The sequence below is a fragment of the Hibiscus syriacus genome, unplaced genomic scaffold (genome assembly GCF_006381635.1).
Source record: "Hibiscus syriacus cultivar Baekdansim isolate YM2019G1 unplaced genomic scaffold, ASM638163v2 tig00010495_pilon, whole genome shotgun sequence".
In the NCBI taxonomy this organism is placed as follows: Eukaryota; Viridiplantae; Streptophyta; class Magnoliopsida; order Malvales; family Malvaceae; genus Hibiscus; species Hibiscus syriacus.
In genome coordinates, this window is record NW_024062219.1 from 52,763 (window position 1) to 72,953 (window position 20,191).

Consider the following 20,191-nt stretch of genomic DNA (forward strand, 5'->3'; position numbering starts at 1 on the left):
AACTATTGATCTTTTTCATTTTGATCATAGAGTCAACAAGCCCTTAGGGTTCATCAACCAAACTATCAAATATCAATTAAATCCGCTCGTTGGATCGATAAATTTCTCATATTATTGTTGGCTTAAATGTTATCATCCAGCCGTTTGCCAACCAGGCATATATGGTATCACGATCATCCGTGTGCATCATTAAGTGACATTGGGACTCTTGAAAACATATAGGGTTTATGTTGTATATGATATTGAATGATCTGACCTCGTAACTCGACGAAGCTTACACATGCTTTGCCAACTTGATAATTAGCCGTAGACTTATCGAACACCCATTTGACTAGAGAAATTACTGAAAAAGTCACGTATGCAAATCGAGTTATCAGTTTTCTTCACGTTGTATGGAACCTAATATGACAATAATCGACAAAGAATTAACCAAATCGAGTAAGAAAACATGCATGTTCAAACGAATTTTAGAAAAATATAACATTCATAGAAGTAAGGGGATTTATTATTCAAATATACACATTTCATGTTATTTATAAATATAACATCTTTTAAATTTATGCATGAATAGAAGTAAAATAATCGTTATTGTTCTTTGAAATCCCGAATTCGAATACATATAACACATATTTACTCTTCGTTAGGTAACATATTAGTATTTGTTCAAAAATTCCCAACCATGATAAATGCTCATACCTTTGACATACGCGGTGCTCGAATTTAAGTTCTTAAAAGATAATAATAAATCTCTTAACTATTAAAGTTGATTGGTTCGTATATTTCAATAATGAAATTCAAGTAATATGAAAATGATAGACAAACTCAGGAATCTAGAGCTCTTGCTCTAAAAATCTCTCAATCCAACCCAGGGAAAAACTAAATTCATGTCCTAGTTATCCACCATGAAATTAATAATTAGATACACCTACCTATATCACCATCACATCTCATGTCATCAAAATCCATAGACATTTTAGATTTTAGACAGCTCAATGAAGCAACTTTGGTCGGTCCCTTTTAATCTATCCTAATTTCTCTGCGATTTAATGGGACCATGCGGGGTTGTCTTAAAAATGACCGACTAATATACGGTTAAAAAATGGTGTGACTAAAAATTTAATAAGATAATTAATAAATTCGGTAAAGCGCTATTTATTATGTTAACAGACTCCTAATGTTGTAGGTATAAAACATGAAAAATTATTAAAAATTTTGGTAATCATAAACTTTGGTTATCAGTAGGTATCGCTACATATATAAGTGTTCATACTTATTTCACGGTGGAAAACATTAATTTAGTATATTTTGAGTGAGTTTTAAGATATTAATTTAGTAATTATACGCGTCTAATGATTTATTTTTATGTTACGGTATATATTATTATTAAATTAAAAATAATAAATATAAATATTACATATTTATCATTATCTTTGGTTAAATTTAAATTCTAAATAATATTTTATAAAATATCTAAATAATCAAATAATTTTGTGTAAATGAAATTATTAAATTAATATTGTAAGTGGAAAACATCACGCACCATTAAAATTTTTTGAAACATAAATTACATAACTTTTAATAAAGTATCGATATATGTACAAAAAGTATCAATACTTTTAACATATACGGTAGCTCTTTACCGGTTTTGTCATAATGAAACAGGTTTTATCATGTTTTTACTTGTTATATCGTTATGTATCGATACATTTTTATAAAGTATAGATACTTTTAATATATCCGATAGCTCTTTACCGGTTTTGTCATTATAAAACTGGTTTTGTCATATTTTTACCTATTATATTGTTATGTATTAATACATTTTTATAAAGTATCGATACTTTTAACATATCCGGTAGCTCTTTACCGATTTTGTCATAACGAAACTGATTTTGTCATATTTTTACCTGTTATATTGTTATGTATTAATACATTTTTATAAAATATCGATACTTTTAACATATCCGGTAGCTCTTTACCGGTTTTTTCATAATGAAACTGATTTTGTCATATTTTTACCTGTTATATTGTTATGTATCAATACATTTTTAAAAAGTATCGATACTTTTAACATATTCGACATCTCTTTACCAGTTTTGTCATAATGAAACTGGTTTTATCATATTTTTACCTGTTATATTGTTATGTATCGATACATTTTTGTAAAGTATCGATACTTTTAACATATCCGGTAGCTCTTTACCGGTTTTGTCATAATGAAACTGGTTTTGTTATATTTTTAACTGTTATATTGTTATGTATCGATACATTTTTAAAAAGTATCGATACTTTTAACATATCCGGTATCTCTTTACTAGTTTTGTCATATTTTTACCTGTTATATTGTTATGTATTGATACATTTTTATGAAGTGTCGATATTTTTAACATATCCGGTAGCTCTTTACCGGTTTTTGTCATAATGAAACTGGTTTTGTCATATTTTTACCTGTTATATTGTTATGTATTGATACACTTTTATAAAGTATCGATACTTTATAGGCACTATTACTACTTTTCTTTTAAATTCCAAAAGTGTCGATACTTATTTAAATGGAATCAATACTTTCAACATATCCGGTAGGTATTTTAATGTAATAGGTTGCGCATATTTTATTTTACCGTTTACATTATTAGTAATCTTTAAACAAACTGATAGGTATTTTAATATAATATGTAACACTTATTTTTTTTACCGTTTACAATATTAGCAACCTTAAAAAAAACCGATTGATAATTTAATGTAATAGGTAGCGCCTATTTTTTTACCATTTACATTATTAGCAACCTTCAAAAAACCGATAGATATTCTAATGTAATAGGTAGCGCCTATTTTATATTTTCGATTAAATCATATAACATTTACGGTAAAAATTTTAACCGATCACTTGTTTAACCAATCACATTTTTTAAGCCGTTTTTTAACCGCCTGACAACCAAACTTCCCGTACCATGCAAGATAAGAACCTTAAATTAATTGTCCACCGACTCTATCTGATTGATTGTTCAGTGTAACGAGGCAGGATGATGAGATGATGTAAAAAAATAATAATTTAAAAAAATGTACTTATTGATTCATATAATAATTTTTGAAAATGAGTTCACGTTTTGAAAGTTTATAGTATGACTTCACAAGGTTGCAGCCCTTTCTCTGTCTCTAGACAACATTTACTCTTAAAAAAATAATAAAAAAAATAATAAAAAAATAATAAAAGGTTTATTTTTTATATTCTTACTCTTCAAATTATTAAACTTGAACTTTTAGAATACAATAATGTTAATTATTTTATATAAAAAAATTATTAATTCTGTGAACTTACTCAACTCAACATAATTAAAATATATTTAAATTCATAAATATGTTGTTAAAAAACACATATAATTCATATAAAAGAGTTTTAAAATAATTTTAAAATAAATACCCCTTTATAATTATTAAATAAATCTTATTTCAATCTCATCATAGTAGTATTGGTGTGTATATTTTCGATATTCTCCCATATTGAAATGAAGCCCAAATGAATGTTTGGGCTACTTATTCAATTCTTCATATATTTTGAATGGTAAATTTTGTCCAGTAGGGTAGAGAGATTTTTTTATTTAGCACATATTGAATTTAATTTTGGGATCTACAATGTTTGTTACATTGTTACGTAACTTGTTACTTTAAGATGACGATTTCTAATTAAAAATATTTTTTATTTTGATATAATAAAATTTAATAAAAAATATATTTTATTATAACTCGTTATGTGACGAGTTTAAATAAAAATATTATTTATACAAACTCGTCATATCAACGTGACGAGTTCATTGAACATCATAACAAATGTTACATTTTCTTAAATAAAAAATCAAATACCTTAATCGTAAAAGAATTATTATTATTCCTTTCGATTTGAACACTACAAATATAAAAAATGTTAGCATTTAATATCAAATCAAGTGGAAGTTATTTTTGAGCAATATTCATCTGAAACAGCACAACACAAGCAAAACGAGCCCACGAAAGCCCTAATCTTCCCACGCTTTACCCCCTCCGTAAATGATAAAGCACTAATCACCGTCTCAGGAAAAACATGGGTCGTCGTAAAAGCAGCAACACAGCTCCAGCCACCATGAACTCTTCGAACAACTTTGAAGGAACTAAGATACGCTTCCAAGACGCCGACGACGAGGAAATCGTCAGCGGCAGCTCCAATCTCGATGATTCAGTCGTTACCGTTGATAAAGGTAGTGAAGATGTTTCCATGGGAGAACCCGACGTCTCCTTTTTCGGTTGTGAAGGCGATGACGATAAAACCAGTGCTGATTATTACTTCGATTCTTACTCCCATTTCGGTATATTTTATTCTTTCTTGTCCTCTTTCTAAATTTCAGTCCTGAAGTTCGTTTTTTACCGTTATTTTTCTTGTTGATTAGAAAACGAGGGGAAGTGAGTTTTTTTTTCAGTTTTAACTTTCATACGAAGAAGCTTTGGTTGTGGGAAGAAAGTTTCAGTCTTAGCAGAAGTTAGAGCTTGTTGAGTTCAATAATTTTCTTAGATCCATCTAATTTCTGGTTCACTGGCTGTGTGTATTAGGTCGTACATTTGAATGACTAATGTTTTAAGTCTTATACACTGTTTTATTTACGCCCAATAAGCATTCCTTTTAATCTTATTTTGATTCCCTCCTTTTTTAATGTACATGCAGGTATTCATGAAGTAAGTGTGCAGCAACTTGGACCCTTGAATCTTGTTTGGTTATTGTTGACTTATTTGTGGAGTATTTTTGTTTCAGTCATTTGTTTGTGAGATATTGGGTATCAAATATCTGTGAATGAAGGCTTGGCTGTAATTCATCTGTTTGTTTAAGCTCACTGTGAATTAGTGCATAGCACATGCTATCTAAAAAAGTTCTTTTTATGCATTTATCCTTCTACTTCAATTTATGGAAATTATTTCCGCGTCACTGTTCTTGGTTACAGTTGAAAAACTTAGTGGGGTTGAATAACTTTGATCTTTTCCTTTTTGTCTGGGAAATGTTTATCCTCTATGTTAACCTGACACCTGTGTTTCAGGAAATGCTGAAAGATGTAGTGCGAACCAGGACTTATCAAAATGTTTTTTTATCGAAATAAGTTTCTGTTTGAGAACAAAGTAGTTCTTGATGTGGGAGCTGGAACTGGAATTTTGTCCCTGTTTTGTGCAAAAGCAGGGGCAGCACATGTTTATGCCGTATGTCTTCAGTTTACATTTTCTTTTTATTTCTGTTATATATATTGTTAATAATCTTTCTGACCAAATTCTTACACTCCTAGTGTCTATTCTTCTTTTCCTAGCTTGGTTAATATTTCTTCCATTCCTAGGTCGAATGCTCTCATATGGCTGATATGGCCTAACAAATTGTTGAAACAAATGGCTTGTCTGATGGTGAGGTTATTGAAATTGTGTTATTGTATTTCTTCCTCTATTTGAGGGCACGTTTTACCCAACGATTATTTTATTGCTCCAGTTGTCACAGTTTTGAAAGGAAAGATTGAAGAAATCAAAATTCCTGTTGCAAGTGTAGACATTATTATATCAGAGTGGATGGGCTACTTTTTATTGTTCGAAAATATGTTGAATACAGTGTTATATGCCCGTGATAAATGGCTTGTAAGTCGCTGCTATGTTGACACTATAAATGTCCGCACTCAAAGCTTTTTAATGGTTGGGAATCTGTTTTTGCACTTTTATGATGTAGTGGGAAGCTCTTGATGAGTAATTTAGGTGTTTTCCTTTCAGAAAAGATATTCAAACTGGAATACATGAATACATATAAAGGTGGAAATTCAGTATGGTAAATGCTTGGCCATTTATGGAGGTGTATGTGTTAGGCATGGCTTATGTTTTGTTGTGAAGTGAGGTTGCATGTATAGGTTTTTTTTCTTGTGATTATCCGGTATGTGCAGCCAACTACAAATCTAATATGACAGCAGAGTGGTTCATGGTCTAATATTCTTGTCTTCTTGACCTCTACCTGTTTTACTCTTGCTAATATATCATGCAATTTTTCTTGGTTAGATCATATTGGAACTTTAATCCCATCATTGTGTAAACTTCTCTTGTGCAATTTATCATCTTTAGGGCCAAGTGGTATAGTAAATTCATCATCCTTAGCTTTAGGGCGTGTGGTGCATGTATCATGATTTGTTATTATTCTAGGTGTTCGTGTTTTTATTTGCATATATGCATTCAACCAATTTTTCTATTTTGCAATTCGACTTCTATAATCTTATATATTCCCATTTTTTTCTCTTTGACATCATCTTGCTGCAGTTTGGAATAATGTTTATGGTTTTGATATGAGTTGCATAGAAAAGCAAGCCTTGATGGAACCTCTTGTTGACACGGTTGACCAGAAACAAATTGTGACAAATTGCCATCTTCTCAGGGTGAGAAATACATAACAAGAGCATTCCTATGTGGTATCTATATATACATGCTTGTTCGAAATTCTTTTGACAATAATGTGTTTGGAATGCATCTGAATTATCCATTTTGCTTTTTTGGTTTCAGACAATGGATATTTCCAAGATGACTCCTGGGGATGCTTCTTTCACTGCACCTTTCAAGCTTATTGCAGGACGTGACGACTACATCCATGCTTTTGCTGCTTATTTTGATGTTTCATTTACCAGATGCCACAAATTGATGGGTTTCTCTACAGGTTTGTATTTTCATTTCCCAAATTCCATTTTCAATCCAACGGTAGTTTACAGAATATATCCATCCTTTGTCCTTTTTATCTTATCAATGGTTACAAATCGGCAAACATCCTAGAATAACTTTGCCCTTGGCTAATGACAATATGGTAGTAATGCATCTTTGATTTGTTAAAGATGTCGATATAATGGTTAAATATTCATTGAACGGTCGTCGTTGTGTGGTTTCAAGAGTTCAATTCTATAAGATGCGCTGATTATTTTTGCAGAGCATTTCATCGCTACTACAAGTTGTAACTCCTCTTACCATGTGGTAGGAGACCTTATTTGCATCTGTCATCAACGTTTCATTTCCATTATTTCTTATTCCTTTGCTGTTTCCTCTGCTTCCACTCACCTTTTGTACTTTTTATTTCTCTAAAAAATCTTTCACGAGAACAAAAATTGTTATTGTAAATTAGAAATGAAGATGGTTAAAAGATTAACCTTTCAAAGTCTTATATTCAGATAATGTTAAGTATAATTTTGAACATATCAATTTTTTTTTAAATAATAAATTATTTAATGTCATATTAATATTGTTTATAAAATTATATATAATTTTTCACCAAATTATAACTTTATGAAGTGACGAAAAGTCCAAAACAGCCCAAAAAGCTAATCTTCAGAGCTCAGACATTAACATACCGCTCTCCTTTCTCCCAACGGCTCTCCTCTCTTCCTTTGTCAAATTATGGGAGTAGCTAATTACATAACAGCGGTTCTCAATTTCGTGGCCTTTGCTAGATCTCCATCATTGCCTCTGGCATCTGGCTCGCCCAAAAGCCATACAACGTTTTCATCGACATTTTCCGATGGCCTGTCATTGTCCTTGGCTTCCTCATCCTCCTTGTCTCCCTTGCTGGCTTTGTCGGTGCCTGCTGCTACAAGAAAGCTCTCTTGGGCTTCTATCTTTGTTGTATAGCCATCCTCATTGCTCTCTTCCTCATCTTGTTAGTCTTTGCTTTCGTAGTTACTCGTCCTGATGGGAGCTACGATGTGCCCGGTCGGGGTTATAAGGAGTATGGACTTGATGGGTACTCCAGTTGGCTCCGAGAGCTGGAACAAGGTCAGGGCATGCCTAGCTGACTCTGATGTTTGTCTTAAATTAGCTCAACAACAATATATGACCGTCGATCAGTTCTTTGCCGCTCATCTCTCTCCCCTTCTCTCCCCTTCAGGCAAGTTCATGCTCTGGTTTTTAGATCTCTATGTTTCAATTATGGACAATTGTATAATCTCTCAATAATTCTGATGATTTGATGGAAATATCAGTGCCCTTTTAGTGAATTTGATAGCTTATGGTCTAGGAAAGCCATTAGTAAACAGAATTAGTTCACTTCCTTTTTTACTTGATTGAATTCAGTAATGAAATCGTAACTTTTGATAATGCATCTGAAAAGAATCATGGGGCAGCCAGGCAAGACAAAACGTTAGTTGAAAAAGTTATTAATTTTCTGGGTGGGAGAAGTTTGTGTCAATGGAGAAATGAGTGTCTACTAGATTAATTATTAGCATGGAATCATGGGGGGCTTTGACCCCATTGATTCAATGAAGTTTATTATAGTTGCCAGCTTTTCCATTACATGGTGTGAAACCGATAAGTTCTGGTCGTTTTCTGATTACTTTAAGGTTTGATTATTTGGGTTCTTCTGTTTGACGGTCAGGGTGCTGTAAACCCCCAACAATCTGCGGCTACACTTTTGTGAACCCAACAATGTGGACGAACCCGACGAGCCCAATTGGGGACCCTGACTGCAACCTGTGGAGCAATGACCAGACCCAACTCTGCTGTAACTGCAACTCCTGCAGAGCTGGTCTGCTGGGGAATCTGAGGAGTGAGTGGAGGAAAGCCAACATTATTCTCATCGTGGCAGTGGTCGTACTGATTTGTGTCTATGTCATCGGCTGCAGTGCCTTGAAATATGCTCAAACCGAAGAACTCTTCCGCCGCTACAAACAGGTTTGGATCTGATCAATCTCTCACAACTTCCGCTTTCAGATTTTTCTTTGGAATTTAGCTACCCTTTTTCGTTGAAGGTATCGGTTCTCAATAATGACACGTGTATATACATAAGATTGTATGAAATAAGTACGTTAGATTAACCATGTAATAAATAGTTTTGAGTTTCTTCTTCTTCTTCTTCTGAAATTATGATTACGCGGCATGGATAGTTCAAGGAAGAACCTATATTAATATAAGATCCAAGTTTCCATGATTACGAGAGAGGTGATATTCTTTGTTTTATAAAAGAAAAGCTTAAATAGATGCCTTCATATGAATGCACATGGATTTACATGAATGCACCATAAAGTCTGGTTTCAAGTTGCAAACTTTGAGGCATGTTTTTTTAACGAAAGTAGTTGGGATTATTAAAAAGTGAAAGTATGTAAAATTATAAGGGTTACGATTATCGTGGTAAACAAATATATAATTTATACATTTTCCTATATATTAATCACTTTAAATCGTATAATGATCATACATGAAAATAATGATCATACATGAAAAAAAGTTAAAAATCCAACCAAAAGATTCGAATAAAAAATAGATACGAAAAAATATGACTACACAGACAAACAAATCACGAAAGGAGATTAAACTATTGAAAGACCACCGAGAATCACAAATCAGAGTCAAATGTCGCGAGAAACTATCTACGAATGCAAAATCGCGCATCCAAATTCAACCCAATGGTCCATAGCAAGTAAGATCAACAAGACTACAAATAAGTGTCATTTTGATCAGTTGTGGTGTCGTCAAATCTCACTCTAAGAAAACATAAATAAAAAAACAACCAAAGGTCGAGAAAGAAAACGAAAAACGTATTACAAATACAAAATTAATCTTATTAAAAACGTTAAAAAAATAAAGAACAACGATTAATATTAAAATTGGTGAAAGCAAAGGAAAGAGTTCACATTATCTATAAAAAAAAAGAAGACAAAGTCTCAAGAAAAAGAAAATAAAGGGAGAGAGGGTTTACTAACTTTTTTTTTTAAGTATAATAATTGTAAAAGAGAAAAATTTGGAAACATTGAGGCATGTTGACTATATATTTCATGTAAAAAAATATATTTAATAAAATGATCAATAACACTAATTAATTCAATTACACTTTAAATACCTAAACAACCCCTAAGCTTGCAAAAAATGATACGGTGATTAACTTCGAAGGAGGTATATAGTAAAAATATTGTAGTAAACAATTAATTACAGTTTACATGACAACCATAAAGCCAAATCAGCTATATGTAACCTCCACTCATTCATTCCTTCCCTCTTACCGTCTTCTTCCTCATTTTAAAGAACGCTCGTCGTCCTCGATCCTCATCCAAAGACCCGCTTGTCCTCTTTGTAAACAGGTCAACCCATCAACGTATATCTCAAAATGGATCGACCCAGATTCGTGATCGACTCCGCCGAAGCCGAAGAAATGGCCGAACAATTAGGCCAAACCGTGCTCCAACTCCTCCGGTCGTTGGTCAAATCCGCCCAGATCCTAGCCCGACCGCCAATCTCCAAATTCCACGTCGGAGCCATCGGAATGGGATCGTCTGGTCGGATCTTTTTCGGAGTCAATCTTGAATTCCCAGGTCTTCCCCTCAACCAATCCGTCCACGCCGAGCAATTCCTGATCGCCAACCTTTCCCTCAATGCGGAACCGTGTCTTAAGTACCTCGCCGTCTCCGCCGCCCCTTGCGGACATTGCCGCCAATTCCTCCAAGAGCTCCGTGGCGCCCCCGATGTCAAGATCCTCATTACTTCGTCCGAAGACGAAAAAGAAAACGAAATGAACAATTTTAACGATAAAGACCAAGAATTTACTCCTCTGTCCCATTTTTTACCTCACAGGTTCGGCCCGGACGATTTGCTACACAAAGACGTCCCTCTTCTCCTGGAGCCTCACCGAAACGGCTTCTCGTTTTGTGACGATTTGCGCAACGGAAAAATCAACGGTGGCGATGACGTAAAACACGCGGCTCTTGAAGCGGCCAATATGTCACACGCGCCGTACAGCGGGTGTCCATCTGGAGTGGCATTACTGGACGTTGAAGGGAAGATATATAAAGGGTCTTACATGGAATCAGCGGCCTATAACCCCAGCTTGCCGCCGGCTCAAGCGGCGCTCGTGGCTTACGTGGCAAGCAGTGGCGGAGAAGGCTATGAGAGGATTGTTGGGGCGGTTCTGATGGAGAAAGAGGATGCCATTATTAAACAAGAACACACTTCAAGGCTGCTTTTGCAATGTATTTCGCCAAAGTGTGAGTTTAAAGTGTTTCATTGTACGAAAAACTAGTTCAAAAAAATCGAGTTCCGAGTACAATCTATGCTTATACAAGCATGTTGGATCATTAGAAAGAGTGGGAATCACGGATCAGTTGATGAAAAAGAAACAATATTGGTTGAGGAAACAAATCCAACAATGAAAAATGAGATCAGCCAGTTAATAAAATGTTTAATATTTGTGATGCATTGTAATAACTTGTTCAACTTTGAATTGTTGTCTCTGTTCTATATTTTTTCGTGTTCATGGAATTTAGATGAGTTGCTTGAACTGTTCATAAAGTAACATGAAAAACAAGAGGGTGAGAGGCAGCTAAGCTGATATGATTGATGCTGATTCCTTTAAAAGTTTAATGGATGGGGCAAAGATGCCTCTGTTTCTTCTTTGACTAGACTGTTATCATTTGCATGCAAAGTGGAAAGGGGTCTATTTTCCAGCTGTGATTTTTTTTGGTCTGATTCGGCCCCTGAAGTTCTCCATTGTCATCTTCTTTTGAGACAGTTTACCGACCTATGAATAAGCAGGCACATAGGAGTCTAGTCGGGAGTGCAAACTCGAAACTTTGCTTAACCGCATTATCCTGCTTGTTACTTGACCCAACCGGCCTCGGTGACATCAGAAACACGGTGATTAGGTTATAAATTAGTTGAATTCATCACCAGAAAGTGGGATTGCAGAGATTCACGTTTGTGCAAACTACTGCAGAGTATGCTTGAGCTAGATGGTAAGGATTCCTAGTTTGTATAAAAAATTGGCAATATGCACAAACAAACACGCTCTGAATTTTGGTAGTGCGTGTAAACAAATAAAGAAATTAGACTAAAGTGTGTGCTCTTTCAATATTTTCATGTAATTTTGGTGTTGGGGTGTGCTGAAATTACTTTTTCAGAACAAGTGTAGTGCAAAGTGTTTTTTTGTCTGAATTCTGGAATAACTGTGAGTCTATCAAACATGTAATGATTCATCGTAACAAAGAAACTTGTCCAAAAAATAAGTAGATTTTCTAAAAATATGAAGTTTTAGCAAGTTTAATTGGTTTTCGTCTCAGTTTTTTCCATCTGAGAATAGAAGAAAGAAGATTCTGAAGTGTAAAAGAAGAATAGTAAAATGGAATTTCACCTCCGGTAACCGGAGACTAGACAGAAACTGCCAGCAAAAAACATGACATTATCAAACTAGATCAAGTGATCAATGAAAGGTTGTTTCTTTCTCCTATATCCCATAAACCTCCAATGTTCTAAGTTTGTAAAATAAAAAGAAATTGCCAATTTCAGCGTTTCTGAAAGCTGAAATGGACGTCTTTTCTCAACATCTAATTTCCAAGCTGTGAAACGACACCAGAATTGAAACATGCAAGTACTTTTCCAAGGAAGATCCAGGTAGTTTTCCAGAAATGATTGCTGAAATCTCTATGTTTTCCCCCCATGAACCTAAAAAAGGTGACAAAATAACCAGGGCTTTGGTTCTTCGAGGTTCAGAGGAGTCGGCAGTTTGTCTTCTTGGTGTGAAAACCAAGACTTTTAGGAAAGGTATGCACAGTCTTGTTCTATTACTGTGTAGGCAAAAGAATAGTATCGGGAAATGCTGAAGATCCGTTATTGGGAGCACCATGTATATTAAGAATTGAAGTTACCAAGTTATAGATCTGAACATTCTCAAAAGATGGCACCTTCTTCCTCCTGGCAAATTGAGGACCATGACCGATGAAAATGCTCCTCATGGAGAAAATTGCATTGTCATATCCATGTGATCCTCCGCACTCTTTTGGTTTAGTCCTTTTCTGCTCCACCTTAAAGCTCTCTTCAATCATCCCGATTATGGGAGGAATTCGGTCGCTTGCAGCATAATGTAGCCGACTAGGTAGATCCTCCTTAAGATACACCTTCAGATACTTCCCGTTCTCAACCTTCCCGGATTCCAGTCCTTCATTCATCTTCGCAACAACATCAGATGGTGCATTGCCTGGTGGCGGACGAATAGCAAGCAACGGACTATAGGACAGAACCCACTCAGCCGGAATTTCGATCCACCGCTCCAAATCCTCGAGAAAGATCAACTTTTTATCACATGTACCGACCATTCCATGGTCTCCCACCATAATTATAGTAACATCCTCGAAAATCCCTCTTTTTTCCAACCCATTAATCAACCTGCCGATCATTCTGTCAATTCTAGCAACAGCTTCAGTGATCTGGGGATCATCAGGTCCAACCTTGTGACCCTGATGATCAGGATCCTCAAAATACAAAGTCATAAACGCAGGAATCTCATTACTAGGCAAATCAAAATAACTTAAAGCAGTATCTACTCTATCTTCAAAGGAAACAGAAGCATTATATTTCATACACAACTTTTCAGGACAATCCCAAGAACCCTTTTTAACCTCAGTTCCGGGCCAAAAATTGGTCGCAGCCTTTAGTTCATGATTGACCACAGTCTCCCAAAGTGGCTCACCTAACCACCACTTGGGTTCATGACTAGCACTATGGAAGAACTCGCCAGTTTTAGGATCGATAAAATGGTTGTTTATAATACCATGGTAAGCAGGATAAAGACCAGTAACAATGGAATAATGATTAGGGAAAGTAAGGGAAGGAAAAACGGGAATCAAACCCATCTCGGCTTCGGTTCCGTTTTCAATCAAACGGTGGATGTTCGGTGTTGGGGTCTTGAATTGGTACCCAAATCGAAACCCATCAGAGGAAACCAAAAGAACCACCGGTTTTTCCAGTTTTTTCAAAGCGCGAGAGAAGTTGCGCGCTGCAGCTGGAGATGAAGAAGAGTAAAAAAGGAAGGCAAAGGCAGAGGCAGCGGAAAGAGCAACGCATGTGAGCAGTATTAAAGCGATGAAGATGATGGTGGTGCGCTTTGGAGGAGATCCTTTAATTTCCGGTTCCAAAGAAGCATCGGTGTTGAAAGGCAGTAACGCCGTGGATTGGGTTGAAGGATCTTCTTCTTCCGTCGATAATGGTATCGGCTTTGTTTGAATCGAAGAATCGGTTCCCATCGTCTCCTTCTTCTCCCTTCTCAACAGTGAACCAAAGCCTCATGAAGAAGAAGAGAAATCAAGAAGAATTGAAAAGTAAATTGGCAAATGATAGATCGGAGCGTAGAATGCAAGAATTTCGAGACGTTTCACCGATGGTTGGTTGACAGGTCAGTGAAAGAAGTCTTTGCTGAGAAGGTGAGCTGAACCAATCAACAATGTAGTCCGATTGAAGATAAAAACAGGAGCCTTTATTTGTGCGGCTGTAAAAGCAGCTTTGGTCGAATCGTACAATTTGGTCGGCTTACCATTGGTACGCTGTTATTTCCAATGTCAATTACAATATACAACTATTGTTTATTTGGTCTCTTGGTTACGGCAAGTAATAGGCCATTTTACCCTAATAATACTCTAACAACCAAATATACATTCACATCTTTTTTTCTAAATATTATTGATCTATCATTCTTTTCGACAAAATACATATTATAAGACTTATATTCACAAAGTTTTGCTCGAGTTGACGCAGATTATGAAACACGCCTTCACGAGATTTTATCTGAATTGACGTCACGTAACAAAGACACGAATCATGAAATACGCTTTCGCTGAAAAATCTGACACGTGCAGAGAAGACGCGGATCATGAAAATCCATTATAAAAATATCATGCTTAGGCAGTTCATACCCTAAATATTTCATAAAACTGATATAGAATATTATAAAAATATTTTTTATAAACGTTATAAATCATACTGTCACTTGAAATGAGGTTGACTTATCACAAGTCGTCATCGATCAAAATAATTAAATAAATAATTGCCCTCACATGTTGCCTCAATGTACTTTAATTACTATCTTCCTTGCACCCTCGAACTTAACCCTTTTCTTTGGATTCGATTTGTTTTCGATCACGATCTTCATATTATCAATTTCCCAACGTAAACAATTTCGAATAAAAATGAGTACTTTAACTAATAATATAATAAACTCGATTTCAATCATAATCTATCCGAAAATCCGAAGTTCGTATCAGTTTACAGCAACTAAACTTCATCAACGAAAAGGGCATAACAACTTTACAAAATAACCAATGAAATTATGATTTGACAAAGAAACAAAAGAATTCTAAGAAAATTGAAACTTAATTAAAAGTAAGAGTGGAGTAGGTATATTTTTGTCCTCTGTCACGTGTGATCAGAATTTAAAAATCTTTATTTCACATACATTAATATTTTTAATATATCTACAACATATATGTGACATTAACGTTAATATATAATGAGAATTAGGTTTTGTTGTTATTGTTGTTGTTGTATACAGCAAGTTGCAGTCATGTTCCTGTGGAGAGGGACGACGAAGACAGACAGATATAGCTGCAAGAAATATGTTCACATCCAAGAGGAAGACTGTAAATGGGAAATCAACGCTTTCACATTCATGTTCATCATGCATGCTTGTCTGTGAGTGATGACCAATGGTTCGTTATTATTTATTTTGAAGAAACCAATGGCTCGGGCTGAGCAACAAAATCAAGAAAATCGAAAAAATCAATTTGAATTATATTATATATATTAAAAATTAATATATATAATTCGGTTCGATTTTTTCATATAAAAATTGTTTGAATCGAATCGAATTAAAAAATAAAAGAAAATAAGTATCCAAAACAAATTCATTTTAAATTTATTATAAGACAAATTTTAAATAAATAAAATCTTAGAATTATTAATATTTTTATTAATTTAAATTTATATTATTTGCATTCGATTTAAGCTATAGAATTATCTTTTTTAGATGATGAGTTTGAAAAATAATGAATAGTCAAAAACTACAAAATCAAACCGAATAAAAACCGTAATTTTTATGTCAATCAATTTCGGTTTAAGCATCATTACAGTTTAATTTATATTTTAATGAAGAATCGAACCGAATACACCTATACTAATGATTAGTTTTTGTTTTTAAATAAAACCTTGGTGTTTGGCTGGTGTTGCTTTCATCAACTGTAGCATTAATTACTAAATTGGGTCAAATTCAATGGGTTCATAGAAATTTCTTAATTAACAACATTTCTTGGAATCTCACCCCTCTCTGACAGCCACTAGAGACAGAGAGAGGGGGGGAGGGGGGATTAAAGCCCTTCAGTGTGGCTTATGAAAACCAAACTGTTTGTGAGTTCATTATTATCTTTGTTTTACATAAATATTATTAATAATAATTAAGGTAAATGTATAATACAATATTTATTATTTACAAGCGTAAAAAATTATATTTATAAATGATGGATAAAACTATATATATTTGAAAGTAATAAAATGAAACCATGAGATGAGTACTCCCAAATCTCAAGACTCAATACATAATTAAGCCGAATCAAGTAGGGTTGTTTGAACCCTTTTTTCCGAAATATTATAATAAAAATAAAATATTTACTGTGATGGCAATGAAAAATCAATACACACTTTATCTGAATAAAATCAATGAGCTTGGACCGTCAAAATAATTTATGTGGATAAATGTTACGTAAAATTAAGATTGGACTAGGCATTTGCTTGACCAAGTTTAGTGATTAATATCATATTGACGTGCCCCGGCAGGGTTAACCCATTAATTTATCGTTGTAGAGTAAAAAAGGGATTATGTGACTCATAAGGTAGTGGTTAAAGAAATAATCGGTCAAACGTCTAACTGCTCAAATAGGATTGGAATTAGGGCAAAAACTATCCGCATCACACTATTTTTTCAATATGTTAGGTTAGAACTTTGAATCTTCCTCGATGCATGTGAAAGTTGATAAATGTATATGTATATTTTAAATTATTTATATCAATCATATAATTAAGAGATGGATATGACTATTTAGCTCAGTTGATAGAACACAAGGTTCTTAATCTTGAGGTCGTGAAATCGAGTCTCACGAAGGGCATTTTATAATTCGGAGGTCTTCTACGGAAGCTGCTCTCAACCTGGTGTTGAGGGCAGCCTACTATCATACTCCCCTTACCCCATTACATATGGAACAAGGGACAACTATTATATAAATAAGATGATGATTTGTTAATTCACTTTTATAAGTTTAGACTGAAAATTGGTGTATTGTATATCAAGAGAATATAATATTTTATTATCATGTGACGTATAATTGATATATAAATAAAATTAATGAGATTAGCAATTAAATTAATTTTTATGAGATTTATTTTTACTTAGTTGACAATTAAACTAATGTGGGTTAATTTAGTAATTAATATTAATCCCTTAATTTTGAAGCAAATGTAGAATCTCATTGTATTTCTATAATTGAACATTTTTTTTTATTTTCAGACAATACGAGATTTATTTGTGTACAAAATAAAACATAATAGTTTTAAATGTGGTAAACTGAAGTGATGAAAATGACTAAAAGAAATACCCAGGTTCCTCCCACGTTGACTCTTGTCGAACAAATGATAGACCTTGAAGGTTGGCCGACCCTTTACTTTTCTCTCTTGGTTGGCAGCAGCTCCATGGTTCTTCGTCTTGTATCAATCGAAATGGACCATTTCTCTATCCTTAATACTTTTCTCAGTTCTCACTTGACCAGATATTTCTTTCCCTATATATTCCTCCCATATCGGATTACCTTTATTACATCAAGCACCAGTTCTCAGCAATGATAAACTTTTCTAGGGAACAACAACCAATATGATATGATGAGCCGGAAAACCAGCAGTTTAGGGGTAAAAAATAGGGGGATCTTCTTCGTCTACATGGACGCTGTCTTCAAGCTCGATGAAGCGGCCCGTTCTAGTTTTCTCGAATTTCTTATGCAGTTGACTGGCTGCAAATACATTTGCTGATGGCTGCAGCAAGCAAAGTGATCTTCTTCATCACTTAATATTATGTCTCTTTCGCTTGCACCGTGATTTACAACTGAGAAACTATTTTTTTTTTTTTTTGCAGTGTTTAATTGGTTTGGATGGATGTTATAATGAATTAAACATGATCCAACCCGAAGGTCTGGTGCTGTTCATCGAATATCGTCAATTAAAATTCCCTCTCGAAAACAATCAGTATGACAATTTCACTCCCCTATTCTTTTCCTGCTACAATTAGGTATAGTTTTTTTCTTCACCATTAACGAGTGAAATCTCTTTGCTACAGTGGCCCCGTTCCGGGATTTGCTTACAGGAATTACAGTCCTTACATTGAGCCGAGGGAATCGGAGCTTCAAAACGAGCATCTCATCACACGCAGCGACGATTTTATCGGGTAAGTTAGATCAAATGCAAATTTGATGAAGAAAAAGAAGAAGCAATTTAACGAAAACGAACGTGGTAACCTAACCTAACACCTTTTTGTCTTTATTACAGGAAGCAGGAGTTAAGGTTTGTTCATTTTGCAGTCAAAGGTTATGGTCCATTCGAGCTTTATAGTAATGAAATAATCGTGACGTGGGCTTCTTTTCGTCTGTTTATGTATTGCAGACGGCTGTTTTCATGGTTGCAGGAGTGGCGAGATGAATTAGGGTCTCCCAATGAGGTAAATACTAAATAATATAATTCAATGTATATTAATATACATATATATATATATATATGTATGCATGTGTTTGTCACTCAAGTAGTTCGTGATCTTTTTAATAGCTTACAATGGAGATGGAGATGAGAGTTTTTTCCCAGAAGACTTTTTACGGCGGTCCCCTGTGGCTATAGGAGATCAGCTGCCGCAACCCACCGATCCAAACATGCCTTCTTCTTCTTCATCTTCATAATGTCACGTCAACTAGTGGCAGTCCGGATTCTTACCTAATGCCCGCCGCCCAAGTGCTCCGCAGCTTCAAGTTCCGACCGGTGAGACAATACCCCATCATGCTAGTCAAAGCGTCGTCTTCGTCAGTCTACGATCCACACCAGCAAGCCGTGCAACAAGCCATATCTGAGCTTCGGAGCAATATAAGATTACCGACTTTAGAGAGCGAAGATGCAGTGATGACCAAAGCGATCCTTGCTGTTTTAAACCTCTCCTTCTTCATCTTCCTCCTCAAAATTCCATCAGCAAAACCCCAAAGCTACCGCGTTTAACGTTACGGCTCCGTGGTGTTAAGCGCCGCCCAGACACAGCGGCGAGGAAGAGCTTACGGCCACAAAGCTTGTTGAAACGAGCCATTTTGTTCTGCCGAGAATTAGATTCGGTGAGGCGTAAACAACTGCTGCGAAGCCGACCCCCGCCAATCAATTGCAGCACGTGTTGTCGGAACGTAAAAGACGAGAAAAGCTCATGAAAGCTTCGAAGCATTGCGATCCCTTCTTCCTCCCGGTACCAAGGTATACACCCCACCGCCATTGAATTCATTCAGCATCAAATTTTTAATTATTCGAAAGCTTAACAATCTCGGTGGACTTGGGTTTCATGTAGAGAGCAGAGTTTCAGTCTCACAAGTCAATGGAGTACTTGGCCTCATTGAAAGCTCAAATCATGGAGCTCGATCGGCAAAACCAGTCATTAAAGCTCATCTGTCGAGTGATGCTGCCGGAGAAACAATGGCACTCAAATGAGTATAACATTCGATCACACCCGAATCCGAAAGAATCATCCACATGAGAATCAGTGTTAGAGGGGAAATTATGATAATGGATATCTTAATCCAGTTGCTAGAATTCTTGAAACTCGACAAATATAAGCTTGATGTCTACTGAGTCTAACACTCCGATAACAGAACTAGGCTCAGTTAATCATGTTAACGTGAGATTTAGAATTGAGGTAAGCAATTAATATGGATTTTTTAATGTAAATAACCTCTAATTTTAATTGATATTTATTGAGATTTTAATATATTTAATGATGTGTAGGGCAATAACTGTGATGAAGCCACCTTCAGAGAAGCAGTTAGAAGGATATTAGCTGACCTGGCACGGTAATCCACGTCATACATATCTTAAAATTAGATTCGGTATAAATGCATCAGACATTTATGTCATTTAAAAAAATAAGTTCAATTTGATCTTTCGATCAATATTTTATTATTTATTGTTACGGTGATAATATAACATTTATTGTATTGACGTGGCGGTCTATGGTGGTTAATAATTTGACAGATAACATGACAGATGAGTTAAATTGGCAACTCAAACATGAAAGATGGACTGTCATATTAACAACGTGAACTGCCATATCACTGCCGTAACGGTAAACGATAAAAAACGTTGATCA

General features: G+C 34.9%; 2 protein-coding genes and 3 pseudogenes across 2 annotated transcripts; 4 read left to right on the forward strand and 1 right to left on the reverse strand.

The window, feature by feature from the left end:
• The first annotated feature begins 4,058 nt into the window (after window positions 1-4,058).
• LOC120203882 lies at window positions 4,059-7,025 on the forward strand (annotated as a pseudogene).
• Window positions 7,026-7,324: 299 nt separating this feature from the next.
• Window positions 7,325-8,802, forward strand: LOC120203878 (annotated as a pseudogene).
• A 1,195-nt stretch (window positions 8,803-9,997) lies between these two features.
• Window positions 9,998-11,083, forward strand: LOC120203895 (cytidine deaminase 1-like). The gene has a single exon (XM_039204044.1). It carries the CDS (start codon window positions 10,115-10,117, stop codon window positions 11,021-11,023), a length of 909 nt encoding a protein of 302 aa, XP_039059975.1. The 5' UTR covers window positions 9,998-10,114; the 3' UTR covers window positions 11,024-11,083.
• Window positions 11,084-11,993: 910 nt separating this feature from the next.
• On the reverse strand, window positions 11,994-14,212 carry LOC120203894 (venom phosphodiesterase 2-like). Its single transcript, XM_039204043.1, has one exon. The coding sequence runs from the start codon at window positions 14,016-14,018 to the stop codon at window positions 12,561-12,563; it is 1,458 nt and encodes a 485-aa protein (XP_039059974.1). The 5' UTR covers window positions 14,019-14,212; the 3' UTR covers window positions 11,994-12,560.
• Window positions 14,213-17,748: 3,536 nt separating this feature from the next.
• Window positions 17,749-19,899, forward strand: LOC120203884 (annotated as a pseudogene).
• Window positions 19,900-20,191: the final 292 nt, after the last annotated feature.

Coding starts and splice junctions, on each gene's coding strand:
- LOC120203895 (XM_039204044.1), top strand. CDS start 10,115: ATGGATCGACCCAGATTCGTGATCGACTCCGCCGAAGCCGAAGAAATG.
- LOC120203894 (XM_039204043.1), bottom strand. CDS start 14,018: ATGGGAACCGATTCTTCGATTCAAACAAAGCCGATACCATTATCGACG.